This window comes from Hemitrygon akajei, unplaced genomic scaffold (genome assembly GCF_048418815.1).
Source record: "Hemitrygon akajei unplaced genomic scaffold, sHemAka1.3 Scf000095, whole genome shotgun sequence".
NCBI classification, from domain to species: domain Eukaryota; kingdom Metazoa; phylum Chordata; class Chondrichthyes; order Myliobatiformes; family Dasyatidae; genus Hemitrygon; species Hemitrygon akajei.
This window is the reverse complement of record NW_027331981.1, coordinates 1577489-1593276: the sequence shown is the minus strand read 5'-3', so window position 1 is coordinate 1593276 and position 15788 is coordinate 1577489. Positions and strand designations below refer to the sequence as shown.

Below are 15788 nucleotides of genomic sequence, written 5' to 3'. Positions count from 1 at the left end.
AATAGAACCTGGATGCCGGTTCTGATTCCTCTCTGGAGAAGATCAAATTTTCCAGTGTAAGTTACTCATTGCAATCGTGCATTGAAGTAGTAAGTCGTGCTGGAGCCATATGTTAGAAATACGCATTCAAGCAATGGAAATTATTGTACAGTTCAACATAACCATTGTGGAACAGGATGTGGCGTTATGTGCTGAAAATCATGCGGTTTAAGTTTACGAGCGTGTTATCAATTGACCCTTGCTCAGGGTGTGTTCCCTTACACGTAGGGCACATCAAATTCAGCTGCTTCGATTTGCTGCGACCAGACTCAGGAGTTCAACACGAGGTAAGAACAGAGACTATACGGTGAAAAGTCATGGTGTTTCAATGCCCCCACTCGTCACGGCAGTCTGTGTAGTGTTACTGACAATTCAATACGGTCTCTAAAATTGCACGCCTTTATGGATCTGTGTTTTTTCTGTGTGCGTATTATTTTTAGTAATGACAGGGTACAGCTGGCAGTGATATTTAATATAAACCTTCTCCAAGTAAATCCACTGGCTGTTGATAAAAACTTATCGAAGTGGGCGCTTTACTACGTTCTGGACCTAATGAAGTGGACACTGAGTGTATGTTCGGGGCCTTTTGCTGCCGCTGCCCGTCCACTTCAATTTTCGGAATGTTACGTGCAAGTTTGATTTTCTGCTGCTTTCCAATCACACTGAATATGTCTGACCAATCTCCTGTATCTCTCTCATTAGCGCGATGTGTGACCCACAGAACCGCCAGACACTGGATTTGATTTTTTTTTTGCTTGTTTTTCGCACAAATCACGGTAAATGATGCTAATTGTGCGTGAATGTCCCAAGGGCTGAACAGTTTTTGAGATACTGGCGCCAACAAACATCCCACGGTCAAAGACACTTGGATCACATTTGTTCCCTATCTTGAAGAAGACCTTCGATATTTGTTGACCATGTCTGCATGATTTTTTTTTTGTTTGTTTTCAGCTGCCGCCACATAATTCGCTGGCTCGCATTGACGAGCTGGTATATATATCTACCTAATAAATTGGCCACTGGTAGTATTTCCTATCCAGACAGTCCTCCCCATCTCGAATATGAGCATTTTTTGAGATCGAGACTTAATTATTACCGATTCCTCTGTTGCCCTGCTTTGAAAAACATAGCAACTGAACGGTCCAATTCTGTGCGAGGCTGGGGCTGTGGGGTTGCGGTGGGGTGGAGAAGCGCATCAACTGATAAATTCGTCTTTTTGTTTCTGATTATCAAATGAAAGTAATATTTACTCCGGAGTGCACATTTACCCACATAACTAGTAACGGACTCAAAGGTATCCGAATGGGGAGACCCATTACAAGGTAGGTTACTGAGAAATATATATCTTTTAGTCACAAAACAAGAGATCCGCGAGTGTTGGAAATCCCGAGCAACACACACAAAACTGAGCAGGTCATGCAGCACCCAGGCAGATTAAGAAGCAATCGACGTTCCGATGAAACGTTTCGGTCTGAAACATTGACCGTATGTTCCTCTCCATAGATGCTGACTGATCTGCTCAGTACCTCCAGAAGTTTGTGTGTGCTTCTCTCTAACTTTCAGTCAAGGTTTTTCTATGAGATACAGTCACTTCACAGCGGCAAAAAAAAACTGTTCAATAAGCTTCAGATATTGCCGAAATATTGTCCAGAGAATTACGCTGAAAACACGGGGCCTTAAATCTATAATTTCTCTGTTGGGTTGCTTGTGATGAGAGTCTCCCTTCATTGCCTGTGAGCTGCAAGGAGACTTATTCACACTACGCAACACCACGATAACCATTCCGAGGCAGCGCGCCACCCTATCCCCACTTCGCGTGCCATCCTGATCCTCTGGCAAGTGATTTTATCAAGGTCTGGTGACTGTCACTAAGCGTCGTCTCGGGTGCAGACGCAACGAAATGAGATAAGGGATGCATACGGGTAGCGCTCCATGGTATCGGTTTGGTACACACTCTAATAAAACGTCGAAATTTGTCGCATTACTGATGTCGAGTGGCATTCATATAGTCTTGTTTAATTTAGTAGGATATATTTTTTACAGTCAATTGAGGAATTTTTATTCATTAAATAATTAAAATAAATCTTAAGTAAGGAAAATGCGAAATGTAAAAGTATATACTGGAAGTGTTCGGCAGATTGCGGAACAGTGTGGGCAGGCTCAGTTCTGATTATAGTTCCTCGACCTGAAAAATTAACACACTGTCTGTCTTGTTGAATAATTCCATCTTTTAAAATTGTTTTGAATACATTTTTGTCAAAGTTGAATGTAACAATCCGGTGATAACCAGATGAAATGCTCCAATAATTCTTGGTCGCAATTTAGGGGCTGAAGTCCAGCCGGTGAAAATATGGTGGTTTCAGGCAAGACGTTCCGATGCTGTGCACAGGATTCGGCCGTTATGCATTGCCTTAAACGAGATATGTAATCTTGCCAATGACGTCGATACTTCATAATTTAAAAAAAAAAATGGAAGGAACATCTGGGAAGCAGGGGTGTTCGAGAAATGTGTACAGTTTGTCATTGAAATTTATAGATGAGCCGAGGTTAGTGGAAGTGTTTGAGCGCTCGCTGCTGTACCAGATGTCCTTTGAGCACCATAGCGCCACTAGAGGTAGGAGGGCTCAAGAAGTACGTGCTTCCTTCTCTGGAACTCCAACCTGCATTGAAGTTCTGTTGACTTGACAAGCCAATGTGACACCTCACTCTTGATCCATGCCGCGGCATGGGAAGCTCATCCAGTAATCCGACCATGGAGTATATTTCAGAAGTTGTATGATTGGTGTGTGCAGGAGGATCAGGCCGTGTCATCATTTCATTGGAGAGGACTATGCTTATATGGCTGTATGATCTTCGGTACGCATATCCGCTTTCTCCTTTATACCTAAATTATTTCCTGACCCTACTCCCGATTTTGTTTCTTGCAGAGAACTACAATCTGTTAACACCTGCCTTCACAATGGCTGATGCAGCTGACGAGGGACGAGAATCAGTGGCGTCAACATCAGAAAAACACCCGGGTACATAACCATCCTGTTATTACCATGAAAGTGGCCAATCGTATATCTGATATCTGTTCTGTCTCTGATAGGTATTTCTCAACATCCTAGGCCAGTTTAAATCTGTCGCCAGCGTCTCTTCGAGTCTCACCTTTGCATCCAGACTTCAGTCATACTGAAACATGGATATGCTACATTATTTCCCTCATGAAAATGGCTATTCTGATTTGATCGTGTACTGGTATCAATCTCAGTGGTACCCCCCGTCACTTCATCTGGTAAACAGTCCATTTATGCCTACTCGATGTACTTCCACCCACCAATTCGTGTCCATATTGTTACTTTATCCACAACCCCTCGTGGTTTATGCTTGCCTGCTTATCTGTGCTGTGTTCATTACTGAAATTCCTAATGGTCCATATTCGCTGGTCTCGCCTTATCTATCCTGCTAGTTCCATCCTCAAAAATATTCCAATGGATTCAGTCAGCGTGATTTCACTTTCACAAAGCATTGTTGAATTTGTTAGGTCTTTTGAATTTTCTCCTGATACAGCTTCGACAATGGCCAAGAATCTTTCACACCACTGATGTCAGACGAAGCAGAATGTTGTTCCTAATCTTCTCTTTAACTTTTAAATTTAAACGTAACTGTGTAATGTTAACTACCTCGAACCATTCCGATTGTCTCACTCTGCCTCTGCTTTAAGGTGCTTGGGTCACCATCTATAACAACTTTGGCCGTTGAAGCAGGTAAATGCAGGTGGGATTAATGAAAATTGAGAGATACTAAAGCCTATCCAAGGTGCAACTGCACGAAATACTCCAAACTAAACCTCATGAACTACTCATACATCTCCAATTTCTCCAATCAGTAGCTAGATTAACAAAATGCAATGTTCGAAGGCTCTCTTTACGACCCTATCTCCACGGGACGCCACTTTCAATTCATTAAATTTCTTGGAATTGGATCTATATTTTTCAGTGCCATGTCTTTCGCTGTGTAAGCCCTTCCCTGATTTGTGCTTCCAAATGGTTAAACCTGTGTGTGTCCATTCATGATTGTGTTTGGTAACATGGCGCACCGACGTTAGGTTCTAGATAGAAAAGTGCTGACCAATTGAGTTTCGATAATATCTCTAGTTTCCGTCGCTTCGATTCACAGGTCCGAGTTCAGGAATAACCGAACTCCTGGCATACTGGAACGATTTCAAGCTTCTGCAGTTGATTGACTTCTACCGGGACAGGCTGGAGCAGGCGATGGAAGGAGTGGTGCACGGAATGAGCCTGGCGTTAACGTTCGAGCATGAGCTCAGTGGAGAGGAACATCAGGTAAGTGAGCAGGAGAATGGGTTTGAATTTTCACACGTCATGGGTGTCAGAAATCTGAATCACCGGAACTTAAAATAGATAAATGGACAACCGGGAAATAAATAGTGAATATACAATGATAAAATTATGAATCTGAACCAATGATGGAAAAGGGATGAATATGTCCCCCAGTCTGGTGGGTGATTGTTCATTTTTACAGCGAGGGAAGCGGATAACAGGTGTATCGGCGTAACATAATAGATATTAAATGGAAATATGGTACGATATTTCGGTTTAGGACGATCGCAGAGCGTGACCGCAGGATTTCAGTGAGAACCTGGGCATTATCGGTGGATGCCACAGGTGCTCGCCAGTGTTCTAATCTGGGTGGAGATGCTTGTTTTATAATTTGTCACTGGAAACTGTGTCAGTCGTGATATACTGCCATGTTGTGATGAAATCACTGATAAACCGCCACCAAAAAAGGCAATGGAAAGACAGCAGGTGCCAGCCGCCAGCATGTTAGACACTGGCAGACTGAGAAGATTAATCGCAGCATATTTTCTGTAACTTCTCCGAGGCTGATCGCTCTGTATATATATACACATAAAAAAGGTTTTCTTGACTTCTTCGTTCATCTGCTTTATGATAAATCATATTTTATGGTTTCTTCTTGACACTGTCAAAATAGATGAGGGATTACTTATGGGTTAGGAATCACGGCAACGAAGCTGTCACGGATTAACCAGGATCCCATTGACTGGTGGGCCATGTTCATGGAGAATATCCCTCTATGTGCTCTGCTCTGAATGTACAGTCCATCTCCAGAGAGGATCGGCATCCGGCCGTGTGATCCCGATAAAGAGCCCATCATTTACTTCTCATTCTCTGTGAATCTGTCAGTCCCCAATATGTTCATTTCTACACTTGACAGAAAATCTCTGATCTTGCTGATAAGGGAGAGTGGGCGGACAGTTCTAAACTCCTCCTGAGCCTGGTGATGGAGAGAGGCGCCCGCGCCCGGAGGGTGATGTGGGAATCGTTTGTGAAAATGCGGAATGGAGCCCCAAAGTTGGAGAAAATACTGAAGGAAATACAGGAACATGGTGAGATAATATCAGAGATTAATCACAATTTGGATTTAAACAACACATACTTTATAATTTGTGATATTTGATTTCACCAAATTGTTTAAATTTATACAGGGTGTGCACCGTACGAGCGATCAAACCCCAATCAAGATTTACGGGAGATTCCCAGTGAGCTGAAAGGTAGGTGAAGAAACAGCTGTTTCCACCAACGGCTGATGCTTGTGCAGGACCGTTATGTTGATGGGCCACGGAGCTCTGACCAGGTAAATGTTGTCACTGTGACACAGTACATCGTAAGGCATATGGAAAGATTGCCTCCAATGGAAAAGTTTTCAAAAGACATAATGAGCAACGAGGCAGAGAGTTCGGGGCTTGGGAAAAGTGGGGTCCACGCTGGTGCCTGGAACTACAGCTGTTTCCACCGGGGTCAGAGAAGACAAAGGAGCGATCCGGTGCAGGGAAAATCTGGGAAATCTCTGCACCCCAACATGTCAAACCTCGTCCTACCTGCCTCTTTTCCCCTTTCCCACTGCCGAACATCCCTCGTCCTAAATCATTTCTCTAAACTCCGTCCGTCCGCACAGATCGTCAATTTTTCGAGTTGGATATCGATTGAAGTTCTAGTCACAGAATAACAGCAACAGCTTCCCTTTAAATATAAATCCAGGCAATATTCCTACTAATCTGTCCAATCCCAAAACAGCAAATGTCACCCAGTCTGTTCGCATCTGCAGTCGCTTACTGCGAACGATGGGCAGTCCATCGGAGGACGGTGTCAGTGAAGGTGAGGAGGGGGGGGGGGGTAGGTGGTGCTTGCAAAGTCCAGAGAACAGAAATTCATGTCTTCCCTCCGATGTGTGATGAAAATTGTCGGAGAGTAAGTGCTGTCAATTAGATCAGAGAAACCCGATGTTTTGTTAATGTGGCGAGGAAGATGAAAAAAACTGAACAAATCGATAAATAATGTTGAGACACATTTAATTGCGCCAGACTGATGAGAAGCTCACTTCATCCGTAAGTACATTGCGTCTGTGGAAATGGAGCTTTGGGCAGTGCAAGGGCTCTGAGTCTGAAAAGCTTCATATTCAAAGGCAGTGTTGGATTACCCAGCTGCACATTTAGCAGAGGAGTGGGCGAAGGAAAGACAGATATTGAAAAAGTTATTAATCTTACAGTAGCTCAAGTTTTATCTGATCATTCGAAAGTCTTGAACAGAAACCTGAGGAATCCCTACCAGTATCCTGGTTCAACAACTCTCACTTCCAGGAACAAACTGTAAATGTGTTAATGTTCTTATAGGAACTGAAAGAGGCTAATTAGGAATTTTAGAAAGATCTCTCAGTCTCTGTCACTTCTGTAATAATTGTTTTGGTCCATATTCAGGTAACAAAACCCCTCCGTTTCCTTGCACCACTGATTTAGTATAGCTCTACAAATTGCCTGCAAAGTTGTTCTTCAATATTCTTCACGCTTCCTGCCAAGGGAACGGATACGGCTATGGAATTCTAACACTTACTTAGAAACATAGAAATATAGAAAACCTGCAACACAGTGCAGGCCCCTCGGCCCGCAATGCTGTGCCGAACATGTACTTGCTTCAGACATTACCTATATTAAGCATAGTCCTCTATTTTTCTAAGCTCTATGTACCTGTCCAGCAATCTCTTAAAATACACTACCGTATCCGCCTCCACCACCGGCAGACCATTCCCCGCACTCACCACTCACTGCGTAAAAAACTTACGGCTGACATCTCCTCTTTACCTACTCCCAAGCACCTTAAAACTGTGCCCCTCTCTTACTAGCCATTTCAGCCCTGGGAAAAAGCCTCTGACTCTCCAGACGATCAGTGCCTCTCATTATCTTGTACACCTCTGGCTGACCACCTCTCGTTCTCCAAAGAAAAAAGCCCAAGTTCACTCAACCAATTCTCAAAGGCATGCTCCCCAATCCAGGCACCATCCTTGTAAATCTCCTCTGCACCCTTTCCACGGCTTCCACATCCTTCCTGTAGTGAAGTGACCAGAACAGAGCGCGGTACTCCAAGTGGGGTCTGACTGGTGTCCTATATAACTGCAACATTACCACTCGGCTTTTAAACACAATCCCTCGATTGATGAAGGCCATTGCTCCGCATGCCTTCTTAATGACAAAGTCAACCTGCGCAGCAGCTTTAAGTGTACTCTGGACGAGGTCCCCAAGCTCACTTTGATCACACTGCAACGAGTCTTACCATTAATATTATATATTGCCATCATATTTGACCTACCAATATAAACCAGCTCACGCTTATCTGGGTTAAACCTCATCTGCCACTACTCCGCCCAATTTTTCATCCTATCGATCTCCCGCTGTAACCTCTGACAGCCCTTCACACTAACCACAGCTCCCCAAGCGTTATGTCATCAGCAAATTTATTAACCTATCACTCCACTTCCTCATTCAGGTCATTGATAAAAATCACGACGTGAAGGGGTCCCAAAACGAATCCTGAGGCACAACTCTGGACACCGACCTCCACGTAATCATGAACCGTTTACAAGCACACTTTGCCTTCTGTGGGCAAGCCAGTAATCTATCCACAAAGCAATGTCCCCTAGGATCCCATGACTTTTTACTTTCTTAACAAGCCTTGCATGGGGTACGTTGTCAAATGCCTTGCGAAAATCCGTTTTACTTACATCTACTGCACTACCTTCATCAATGTGTTTAGTCGCATCCTCAAAAAATTCAATCAGGCTTGTAAGGCACGACATGCCTTTGAAAAAGCTATGCTGACTATTCCTGACGATGGGTCTCGGCCCGAAACGTCGACAGTGTTTCTCCTATAGATCCTGCCTGGCCTGCTGTGTTCCAACAGCATTTTGTGTGTGTTGTTTGAATTTCCAGCATCTGCAGATTTCCTCGTGTTTGCTGACTGTTCCTAATCATATTATGCCTCTCCAAATGTTCATAAATCCCGCCTCTCAGGATCTTTTCCGTCAACCTATAAACTCCTGAAGTACGATACACTGGTCTATAATTTCCTGGGCAATCTCAACTCCCTTTCTTGAATAAGGGAGCAACATCTACAAACCTACAATCATATCTGAACGTCTCCCGTCCCCATTGATGATGTAAAGATCGTCGCCAGAGGCTGAGCAATCTCGTCCCTCGCCTCCCACAGTAGCCTGGGGTACATCTCATCCTGTCCCGGAGACGTATCCAAATTGATGCTTTCCAAAAGCTTCAGCACATCTTCTTTCTTCATGTCTGTATGCTCAAGCTTTTCAATGGGCTGTAAGTCATTCTTACAATCGCCAAGATCATTTTCCGTAGTGAATACTGGAGCTAAGTATTTATTAGGAACCTCTGCTCTCTCGTCCAGTTCCATACTCACTTTTCCACTGTCGCACTTGATTAGTCCTATTATCTCACGTCTTATCAACTTGCTCTTCACATACATGTATAATGTCTTGTGGGGGGAGAGGTCGTTAATCTTGCTCGCCAAAGCCTTCTCATGGCCCCTTCTGGCTCTCCTAATTTCATCCTTAAGCTCCTTCCCGCTAGCCCTATAATCTTCTATGACATTGCCTATATTTTTGAAACTTTCGTAAGCTATTCTTCTTGACGAGATTTTTAGCAGCTTTTGTACACCTTTGTTCCTGTACCATTCGTACCTATGTAAATATCCCCTGAACATTTTCATTATTTCCCTGAGAACATCTGTTCCCAATTTGTGTTTCCAAGTTCCTGGCTGATTACTTCATATTTCCCCTCACTCCAATTAAACGTTTTCCTATATTGTCTCTTCCTACCCCGCTCTAATGCTGTGGTAAAGGAATTAGAATTGCGATCACTGTCTCCAAAATGCTATTCCATGGAGAGATCTGACACCTGAACAGGTTCATTTCCCAATACCAAATCAAGCAGAGCTTCTCCTCTTGTAGGGTTATATTATATCAGGAAAGCTTCCGGAAAACACCTAGCAAACCCCACCACATCTAAAGCCTTTGCTCTAGGGTGATTCCAATCAATATTTTGGAAATTAAAATCTCCCACGATGCCAACCCAGTTATTATTGCTTCTTTCCAGAATCTGTTCCCCTATCTTCTGCTCGATGTCCATGTTAATATTGGGTGGTCTTTAAAACCGCCCACTAGAGATATTGACCTATTCCTGTTTATAACTTCTACCCACAGAGACTCAGTAGGCAATCCCTCCATGACTTCCTCCTTTTCTGTAGCCGTGCATTATCTCTGATCAGCAGTGCCACACCCCATCTCTTTTGTCCCCCTCCCTGTCTTTACTGAAACACCTAAATCCAGGCGCTGTAAGTAACCACTTCTGAACATGAAATAGATACTCCCCGGGATCATTGAAGAACATCTTCTCTACTGGTGTGGCATTCTCGAATGTACCTTTTTTCTACAATCCATGCTTTCCTACGTTCCCTATCCCACTCGAATACATTGATTGAATGAATAGTGAGAAAACATATCTGCATTGTTTGTTGCCAGATCACTACCGTTTTCCTCACAACTCTCAACTCTCTAAGAAGATAATATAAACACTGTTGGCGGCCCCTAATAAATGATGAAGACTAAAATAACATTTTAAAGATCCGTTAGGCAGTAAACCCCTATATAGAGTATACCTGTTAACTGGAACCCCCCCCCCCCCCCCCCCCCCACACCCCTGGCAGGGTCCGAATGCGCTGTGAAACCCCGCATACCTCTGGTAAGGTAGAGACACAGCGGTAGACCCCACACACCCCTGACAGGGGCTGACACGCTGCGAGTCTCCTCAGGCCTCTCACAGTCTACCGACATGCTGCGAGATGCAACACACCCCTGACAGAGCCCTCACGCAATGTGAAACCTTTTACCCACCTGGCAAGGATCTGGCACACTCTGAGGTCCCGCACACTCCGGTCAGGATCCTGACATACCGCGAGGTTTCACATTCTTCAGGTGCACTGTCACTGCAAGTAACTTTCCCACACTTCATCCAGACCCAGTCCTACATTGACATCGGCTTTCCCCTATTTCAGGACGTGCTCGGAATTCAATGGGAGAGGTTTTGGGAACTATGAACACAACTCAAGTCCTGAGATGGTTTTGAATAAGGAGCGGTCTGCAGCTTAGGTGATATACAGTGTGGGGATGTTAAATTGGGGAAGTTAGATTAATGGTAGGGGTCAGGTTGGGAGCAGCTTTTATAGGACAAATTCCCATCTGGTGAAAGTCGATACATATTAGCTGATCAGAATTTCGAACCGGCATGGTCCAAAAGAGATTAGAGACTACGTTGTCAACTTCCCGGGAACCATGACGAGAGATGTTATAAATTAGTTTGATAGTGATATGTATAATTTTTGAAGCTGAGGTGAGTCATTGACCTGTGGAGAGTGAAGAAGTTTCTTTACGAGTCCAGTGTTGCAGAAGCCGGTAAGGAAATAGCAGGTGGAGATTAATCCAGAAAAGTGTGAAGTGTTGTACCTCAGGAGGTAACGTGCATGGGGGATGTTTAAAGTAGATGTCAGGCACTAACTTCTTTGAGGTACAGAGGGAGTCTGGTGTCAATGTCCGTAGCTCACTGGATGTGACAACAAGAATAAATGAAGAAGACACGACCACATAGTTCACTTCATTGTGCGGATGTAGCTTTACGTTGCAGATGTATCCAACTTTGGTTTGGCTGAATTTGGAGCTTTAGTTCAATTCTGTCACCCTATTACAGGAAGGGTCTGGGGAACTCGGAGAGGGCGCAGACGAGTTTCACCAGATACTGCCGGGATTAGAAATCAACCTGCTTTCAAACTTTCAGTTCCATTTAAATAATAGATCTGTAGCATTCACTCTCTCCCTTTCTCCTGTCCTGCTGTGTATTTCCCGTGCAGACTGTTTAGTGGACATGAGACTGCAAATCTGCAGGGTTATACAAGCTTCTGAATTTATTATGAATCACCGTAACCAAATTTGCTTCAGTGTGTGAACTTACTCTGATAAATTAATTTGATACAAGAGTTTTGAATTACACTATTCTTGTAATACTGAGTTCTGAGATGAGGCATTTAACATTTTGACTATTGTGTCTGTTCCCATGGAAGATGTTCAACAGAAACACAAGGAGATTCTGCGGGCACAAACTGAAACACTGAGAGTGAACACGATCCTGATGAGGGAGAAGGTGAAGGTTTTCCAGCTGGTTGATCGATACGCTGAGCTCACGGTAATTTCTACTGTTCGAGATCGGAGACTGGTGGAACATGAACTACTAGCAAGAGGCAGAAACCACGAGCAGTGGAGAAAACAACATCTCCGCAAAGAGCTGGAAAAACTCCGGACTGATCAGTTGTTCCAGAGCAGCTTTTCCCAAAGTAAATACAACTCTGGGAGTTCGGCAGCATTAGCTGGAGTCCCAGGAATCGGTAAAACAACAATGGTGCAAAAGATTGTTTATGACTGGGCCACGGGGAAAATATACCAACAATTCCAGTTTGTATTCAGTTTCAAATTCCGGGACCTAAACTCTATTAACTGTAGAATAAACCTAAGCGAACTGATTCTAGATCAGTATCCTTACTTTGGGAATTTCCTGAGAGAGGTCTGGAAAAACCCAAAGGGATTGTTGTTTATATTCGATGGTTTAGATGAATTCAAACATAAAATCGATTTTTCTGACAGTCGGAGAGATACAGAACCCAAGCACCAGTGCCCAGATCCCGAGTGGTGGTGTGACGTGTCTGATATTGTGTACAGTTTAATCCAGGGCAAGCTGCTCCCAGGGTGTTCAGTGCTGGTGACAACCCGCCCTTCTGCGTTACATTTATTAGAAAAGGCAGAAATCAATATCTGGACTGAAATCCTGGGATTTGTCGATGAAGAACGGAAGGAATATTTCATTAGGCATTTTGAAGATAAGACAGTAGCAGAAGCTGTTTTCAAACACGTTGAGGAGAACGAGATCCTGTACACCATGAGCTACAACCCCTCCTACTGCTGTATCCTCGCTCTAGCACTGGGCCCCTTCTTCGCGAAAAAAGACATGGAACTGCAGCGAGTTCCCAAGACCATCACCCAACTCTATTCCTACTATATATACAACATACTGAAAAACCACGGCCGTGAGATTGATAACCCACGTGATGTGTTGCTCAGGGTTGGTCAGATGGCCTACAGGGGAGTGTCTGACAAGAAGATTGTATTTACAAATGGAGATTTGATCAACTACAATCTCCAGCCTTCCCAGTTCTTGTCCGGGTTCCTGATGGAGCTTTTGGAAAGAGAGGATTCTCCCCGTTGTGTGGTGTACACATTCCCACACCTCACCATCCAAGAGTTTGTAGCTGCACTCGCGCAATTTATGAATCCATATCCCGGGGATATCCTGAAATTCCTCACTAAAGCCCACAACACGACAGATGGGCGATTTGAGGTATTTCTCCGTTTTGTTGCTGGTCTCTCCTCCCCAATGACAGCTCGGGGCCTGGAGGAGTTTTTGGGTCCATTTCCTCATCAAACAACGTGCCGGGTGATTGACTGGGTGAAGGAGGAGGTTAAACGCCAGAGTGGAAACACAAGGAGTGAAGCTGGTAAAAGGAGCCTCCTGAACACATTGCACTACCTGTTTGAGTCTCAGAATAGTGGACTGGCTCAGGCCACACTGGGATCTGTGGAAACACTTTCATTCAGTGGAATGACATTGACCCCGATTGATTGCGCGGTCCTGTCTCATGTCATTGGACGATGTGATACAATACAACACCTCGACCTTGTTGGCAGTAACATTCAGTATGAAGGGATCCAGCGGCTGTTACCCGGGCTGCACAAGTGCCAGGAGTTGGGGTAACTTCACTTATTTCTCAGTCTGATCTGTGAAAGTGTTTCATTCTTTTGTTTCAAAGTAAAGGTAAATCAAGTTATGAGGGATTGTGACAAATTACGAGGCGATCGGTCAGTAATTCAAGAACGGAGGGTCATGTGGTTTCATGTGTAAGGATGTTGTAGACTTCATCAGTTCAGCGAACAACGGCAGTTAGATTAATGGTAGTAAATCACAAGAATGGCCGTGTTTTTCGCTCCCTGTGAAACAACCATTGAAACTGTTCCTTCTCACAGTTACTGACATCGAGAGTGACACCGACTGCAGCAGGTGTGACGGATCTTCACGCCCTCTACCCGATGAAGGACAAAAGAGGGCCAGAGGAATGCCTAGCGAGAGGGAGAGACAAACCTCTGAGGTTACTCTCCACCCCCCTCCCCGTGTGTGGCTATCACGATCACTCTGACTGTGTGACTTTGCTCCGCCAGATACACTGCACTCGTGTGGACATCTCCTCTTCTGATCGGGGAATATATGGAGTTTACATGGTCGCACCTACAGACTAAATTACTGACATTCCGAGCTGGGCTGTGAGGGACATTGACAGTGATGGACATTCCATCAGTGATTTACTGAAGAGTTTAATGTTTACTGAAATACCCGAAGTAGAGGAATTCTCTCAGACCCACTGTCTGAATTCATCTGTTCATCAATTTGTCTGTTTGTGTTTAGACTTGGGATGAATAAATTTGGAGATTCAGGACTGAAGCTGGTGTCTGCGGCTTTGAAAAATCCGGAGTGTAAAACACGGACACTATGGTAAGTGTCCGACTGTGGGAGATTGTGTTTACAGTCACTGGGTGTCTGACTCTGCACATTAATGTGATCATTGACAGACTGTGGGATATTGTGTTTACAGTCACTGGGTGTCTGACTCTGCACATTAATGTGTCACTGGTATACACGGACACTATGGTAAGTGTCAGACTGTGGGAGATTGTGTTTACAGTCACTGGGTGTCTGACTCTGCACATTAATGTGTCACTGGCATACACTGGGAATTTGTACCATCTCCTGACTCTGTGTGACCTTTACCCTCACTTTCTATTTCATTTCCAGGCTGAGCAATGTCGGAATCACAGATTCTGGCGCCGAGCATCTTGCCTCCGCTCTCAGTACAAACAGATCACTGACGGTGCTGAACCTGAATGAAAATGCACTAGGAGATTCAGGAGTAAAACTGCTGTCTGAGGCTCTGAAGAACACAGAGTGTAAAATGGAGAAAATGTGGTAAGAATCAGGCAGTGAGAGATTGTCTGTACAGTCACTGGGTGTCAGTCACTGAACATTAATGCGATCAGTAATTGTCTTACTGGTAAATATTAGAGATTCATAGCATCCCCTGTCTCTTGGTGTCCTTCAACCTCACTCTCTCTCATTTCCAGGTTGTATAAGGTCGGTCTCACTGATTCTGGTGTCGATGACCTCGTCTCCGCTCTCAGTAAAAACCAGTCACTGACGGAGCTGGATTTGGGATCAAACTCGCTCACAGACCAATCTGTCCCCGTTCTTCGTCGCCTCATAGTGGCTCTCCCGAGTCTGGAGCGGATTTGGTGAGTGATTGTCTTAAAATTCAATGTCATAAAATATCAGCGGATCCGTGGGGTTTCGAATGATATTTGTCAGTGAATGTTGTTGAAACATTAACCCCAGTCCCCTGTTACTGACTCTGTTCATTCTTTCATCTCTTCATTCGTTCATCTGTTTCAGGCTGTGGGACAATCAGATCAGTAAGTCCGGGGTAGAGGAACTGAAGTCTCTACAGGAACTCAAATCCGGACTGAATATGATACTGTGAACAGTTGAATATGCGAACACCCCCGCCCACGTTTTGACAGACCTTCCACCCAACCCCACCCCCGCGCCTTTAACGGCCACGCGTCAGTTTTAATTCCCAAAGTTTCTAACGGACACCGTCTCCAGAAGCACGCTCTGTGACGTCAGAGTCCGTTCCAGAGGACGTAATTCCACCTCCAGACAAGAGGAACTGCCTGCGAAGGATATCCAGTTCGGATAGCTCCCCCAAGTGATGCCCTGGGTTATTACGCAGACTGTAAGAGCCCAGTGGCAGTGCTCATGGGACACCAGTCCTGTGATGGGATTTATCCGGGAAGAGAATCCTTTTGCTCACTTTGCTGAGGACAGTACATTCCGCAGTGTTGTCGGATATAATGATGTTAAATTGACAAATGTCCGCACTTTTAAATTGAAAAAGAAACTGCACCTCACATGTCCTTTAGAATTATCCCCATCTGATCTTAAATCCATGGCCCCTGTTGCTTGACATCTCAACACTGAGGAAAAGGATGCTGTTCATCGACAATAGCTCAGCATTTAATACAATAATTCCCACAATCCTGATTGAGAAGTTGCAGAACCTGGGCCTCTGTACCTCCTTCGGTAATTGGATCCTTGACTTCCGAAACCGGAAGATCACAGACCATGCGAATTGGAGATAACATATCCTCTTCGCTGACAATCAACA

General features: G+C 44.4%; 1 protein-coding gene across 2 annotated transcripts; it reads left to right on the top strand.

The window, feature by feature from the left end:
• Nucleotides 1-224: 224 nt before the first annotated feature.
• Nucleotides 225-15456, top strand: LOC140722971 (NACHT, LRR and PYD domains-containing protein 3-like). Of its 2 annotated transcripts, XM_073037595.1 has the most exons (10): nucleotides 225-326; nucleotides 2967-3059; nucleotides 4201-4367; nucleotides 5281-5452; nucleotides 5552-5617; nucleotides 11529-13266; nucleotides 13976-14062; nucleotides 14363-14533; nucleotides 14689-14856; nucleotides 15014-15456. In XM_073037595.1, the coding sequence occupies exons 2-10, from the start codon at nucleotides 2999-3001 to the stop codon at nucleotides 15099-15101; spliced, it is 2718 nt and encodes a 905-aa protein (XP_072893696.1). In that variant the 5' UTR covers nucleotides 225-326; nucleotides 2967-2998; the 3' UTR covers nucleotides 15102-15456. The 2 variants fall into 2 exon arrangements, with proteins under 2 accessions (XP_072893696.1, XP_072893697.1); XM_073037596.1 differs by lacking the exons at nucleotides 225-326; nucleotides 2967-3059 and adding an exon at nucleotides 3243-3316.
• Nucleotides 15457-15788: the final 332 nt, after the last annotated feature.

Coding starts and splice junctions, on each gene's coding strand:
- LOC140722971 (XM_073037595.1), top strand. CDS start 2,999: ATGGCTGATGCAGCTGACGAGGGACGAGAATCAGTGGCGTCAACATCA. Junction 5,453..5,551: donor GAAGGAAATACAGGAACATG/GTGAGATAATAT, acceptor AAATTTATACAG/GGTGTGCACCGTACGAGCGA. Junction 5,618..11,528: donor GATTCCCAGTGAGCTGAAAG/GTAGGTGAAGAA, acceptor TTCCCATGGAAG/ATGTTCAACAGAAACACAAG.